Raw genomic sequence first — 4464 nt, 5'->3', positions numbered from 1 at the left:
TCCATTATTATCATTCAAGAGTGAATACGTGTTACGATCCTAACCCGGATCCGAGCTCCACCGTTAATACCGATTATTCACGCTTCCGCACCGGGGCTCGGTTCTCACAGAATCACTCAAATCGGAGTTCGTTTGATATGGTTTTGAGCATCTCGAGTGATTTCATACAAAAACCTCCAAGTTAGAAGAACTCAACTAAAGAAGGATTAACTATTAATGGAGAAAGAGACAGGATCCAGGTGAGTTTCTAGCCCCATTCCTTGTTATGTTTTAGGGGTTGTGTGCATACTCGATGTGATTTGTTAATATACTTATCCTAAGTGATAAGTGTATGCCCTATGTGATATATGTGAACGGTATGAATGATTGCTTGTCAGCACGTCAACGATCTTCGAATATTGCACGTATAATGTATGAATGATTGCTTGTCGGTACGTGAACGATCTTCGGATGTTGCACGTACTGTCAAGTTATAATTATGAATATGAATGCTATGTATAACGTATGAATGATATGTATGTATGTTATGAATGAATGTAAGAGATAGAAAGGTAGAAAAGGGACTTGACCCTAATAATATCCAAGACAGAAAAGGGACTGAGCCCTTTAATAATCTCGAGGCAGAAAAGGGACTGGACCCTAATAATATCCCAGGCAGAAAAGGGACCGAGCCCTTTAATAATCTCGAGGCAGAAAAGGGACTGGACCCTAATAATATCCAAGGCATAAAAGGGACCGAGCCCTTTAATAATCTCGAGGAAGAAAAGGGACTGGACCCTAATAATATCTAAGGCAGAAAAAGGGACCGGACCATAATAATATCCAAGGCAGAATAGAATAATGTAAAGTAGAAATTTGAATAAAGTATGAAGGTAAGTATATATATATATACACACACTATGAATGAAGTATGGAACTATGAATGAAAGTATGAAAGTATGTATGTAATGTATGTTATTTGATTAACTAAAACTCACTCAACGTAGCTGACTTTTAGTATGCACGCAGGTGAGTAGGATGAGACAGCTCTCTTGAGGGGAACACATGACATTGAATAAGAGGCTGGCATCGGAAGACTCGAGACGTTTATGTTTAATATTATGATATTTTGAAAGATAAGATGTTTATTTTAAGACAAGTTAGGGATTAATGAAATGTTTTATGAATGTTTTTATATTCCGCGTATGTTTTTATTAACTCTGATGATTAGAACTGTAACACCTCAACCCGAAAAGGGCTGACGTGTCACTTTGTACAGAGGTATGCAGAGACAAAAGACATAATTCCATTAATTAGAAATCTTCATAACCATCCTACATTTATTTCACTCTCTACATCCCGCCCAAAGTAACCTGTGAACCTGTGTGAGGGAAAAATTTACGGAATGAGCCAAATGCCCAGTACGGAATAATAGGCTCGAGTATTAAAACATTTTCGCTAAAAATAGTTAGTCCAAAAATAGTTTACGATGACGATATAAAAAAGAAAGTTTTCAGAAACGATAAAATAGTTTCGATAAATAGTACACAACTATCAAAACAGTTCGCGTAAACAGTAAGCCGAAACACTTTCGAATAAGTCAACACAATAGCTTCTAAGTCAGCAAAGTAACAGATAATTCAGAACAGTAACAGATGATTCATAACGCTAACAAATAATTCATAACCATAACATGTAGTTTAAACATTAACAGATAGTTCATATCATATGGATGTACCCATGAGCCAAACAGTAACAGAAACAGAGGTGACGATATACAGGGGGCCATTCCTGTATACCAATCACATAGAATGGGGCAGGTTGGCATACCTACATCCACTCCTAGAAACATATCAGAAACTGAAACAGAGCTAGGATCGATCCATACGCCTCCTAGTAGCTTTGTGCCACACCTGTACCTAGGGACGCCGTGAACTAATCTCTCCGTCACGGAAGGAGCACATGTTGTCGGTGCCACAACAACATACTCGTGGGACACTCTACGAGAAGCGTAGCACTCAGGGCACCAGAGCATAAAAATTTATATCTCTGAAGCATTTAAAAATTGAGTATCGGAACATGCGGTAATGAGCAAAATTAATTTAAATCTACCGCATGCTTGTTTTTGTTAAAAAGTAACATACAATTAACGTATTATAGACCCAAGTATAACATATCGGAAAAACTGAGCGTAACATGAAGCCCGGACATCTTGGTTAACAGTACTTTGATAATATAGCCGAGTGTTTATAGATATGAAATACCGCATCGTATCCACCACACCCGGATATGTGATCAAAGTTTGGTTTCCCATGATGTTCGAAATTCATATTACTTTCCTGGAACATACAAGTTTCAAATGTCTTGTTGCAATGAAACAAAATAATCGTAAGAAACTTGAAACGAACGGAAAGTCAAAGACGTTAAGAGTTTCAGGTCTTAGTCATAGGGGTTATCACAATCAAACCAGATAAAAAAGGAGGGGATAAGGATCCGTACCTTAAGGAATAGTTCACAGTAACGTCAAACTTGTTCTTCTAAGGAGGGCGTGATACCCTACAAGTAATTTATGATTGTTAAGCTTTATATTTCTAACTTTTAACGCCATATGTTCACTTGTTTATTAATCCGATATTGTAAGTTCAGGTTTGAATATCTGGAGAATCTTTGATTTAACTAAAAAACCTAACCTAAATATAGACATCTGTTGATATACTAAACCAAGTTCCAAATATTATAACAAAAAACACCAAAATTCAACTCCTTTTTATATCTCTCAGATTTAAAAAAAATCAACAATTGAATATTCATCCATCTATCCATCATCATATTATCATCATCCATCTTTACTATTTACAAATCCAAGAAACAAAACAACACACAACACAACGTGTTTGTGTCTCATTAGAATTCAATCAATCAATTTCTAATTTCAACAAAATTAAATTAAATCTTTAAAGCACAAACAAACAATATGAAAAGATTAATCATCAGATCAAAGTAATTGTTCTTTCCTTGTTCCTTTGGATTTGAAACAAATAATAATATCACATTCACATTTATGTTATTATTATTTCCTCCCCTCTCTCTCTCTCAAGAACATCTTCCTTCATTCTCTCTCTACCCCTTTATTATTCATCTTCTTATTATTGTTATTATTCTTATTATCAACCTTAATTGACCCATTTCGATTTACTCAACCAAATTGAATTTCGCTTCTGGGTTTTATTCAATTGATTATAATAATTAGTGGGTCGGAATCTTTATGTTGAAATTCGACCTGGAACCCTAGTTTTTGGGGGTCTGATTAATTAGGGTTTCGTGGGTTTGTTCGATTCGATGGATACGGGTTCCGAAGGAGAAAGTAATCGGAACGTTAATGATCATAATAATGGTCAATCGGATGGATCTAAGAAGCCTAAACGCCAGATGAAGACACCATTTCAGCTTAATATGCTTGAAAAGACATATGCTTGTATGTGTTTTGTTTATTTAATTGATTTGTTTGTTTGTAATTTGTTGATTGTTGAAAAGATTATAAAGATTTGATTTTTAGAGTTTTTTGTGATTAATATTGTTTTTTGCAGCTGATATGTATCCGTCTGAGGCGGTTAGAGCACAGCTTTCAGAGTCTTTAGGGTTAACGGATCGACAACTGCAAATGTGGTTTTGTCACCGGCGGTTAAAGGATAAAAAGGAAGGAACTTTGAAGACGTCCGGTGGGGATCGCAAGGAGTTGATAAAACCGGTTAAACACGAGTTGATTATGTTTGACCGTGGCGGTGTTGGTGGTGGTGGTGGTGGGAGTGACCAGGGTTCGCGATCGAGGTCGTATCGTGAGTCATGGGCAAGGTCAAGGTCAAAGTCTGGATCGGAGTCGGGTTCAGGGTCGGATTCGGATTCTAGTGAGTTCAATGAACCGTTGGTGCATAGCAGGGCGTATGAGTTGACTCAAGAGAGGATGATGCAACACGGTTTATGGAAGCTATGGCGATGCGGAGGCGAACAATGTTTGTATTGTTTTGTATTAGATGCGACGATGAGGCTGTAGGGGATGATGTTACAATCGTCGGGAAACCGTGTTTAGTGAAGGCGGGGAGTCGTGTGGTGTTACTATCTAGTAGTCGACGACCGATGCCGCGATGGTATGGGGTGGAGAAGAGAATACGGGGATTGTGGCCGGAATTTGAAGTTGATACTTGAGTGGAGTGTGAGGATTAGTCTCCTTTTATTTAAACCGTTGTTTAAAGAGTCAAGTAAAAGGGTTCAAAATATCTTCTGCACAGCGTAAGCATTTATAGGTGGTATGACATATCTTCAATTGATTACTTCCAGAGATGGTGAAGAAATCATGACTAGGGAGATGGTACTAGAAGTTGGATGAAGAAAACAAATATATATATCTATATAATATGAATAAATAAATAAACATAATGAAGAAACCGATCAAGGAAAATATCTTGTGGAAGTAGTGTCACAAGGTAA

General features: G+C 37.1%; 1 protein-coding gene across 1 annotated transcript; it reads left to right on the top strand.

Annotated features, from left to right (window-relative positions):
- The first annotated feature begins 3160 nt into the window (after window positions 1-3160).
- Window positions 3161-4030, top strand: LOC143533151 (uncharacterized). The gene is made up of 2 exons (XM_077028011.1): window positions 3161-3454; window positions 3567-4030. The coding sequence occupies exons 1-2, from the start codon at window positions 3319-3321 to the stop codon at window positions 4028-4030; spliced, it is 600 nt and encodes a 199-aa protein (XP_076884126.1). The 5' UTR covers window positions 3161-3318.
- Window positions 4031-4464: the final 434 nt, after the last annotated feature.

The sequence above is a fragment of the Bidens hawaiensis genome, unplaced genomic scaffold, assembly GCF_021521415.1.
Source record: "Bidens hawaiensis isolate Kalapana, Puna unplaced genomic scaffold, B.hawaiensis_p1.1 tig00009621_1, whole genome shotgun sequence".
Classification (NCBI taxonomy): domain Eukaryota; kingdom Viridiplantae; phylum Streptophyta; class Magnoliopsida; order Asterales; family Asteraceae; genus Bidens; species Bidens hawaiensis.
Note: the sequence above shows the minus strand (reverse complement) of the source record. Positions and strands in the feature narration are given on the sequence as shown.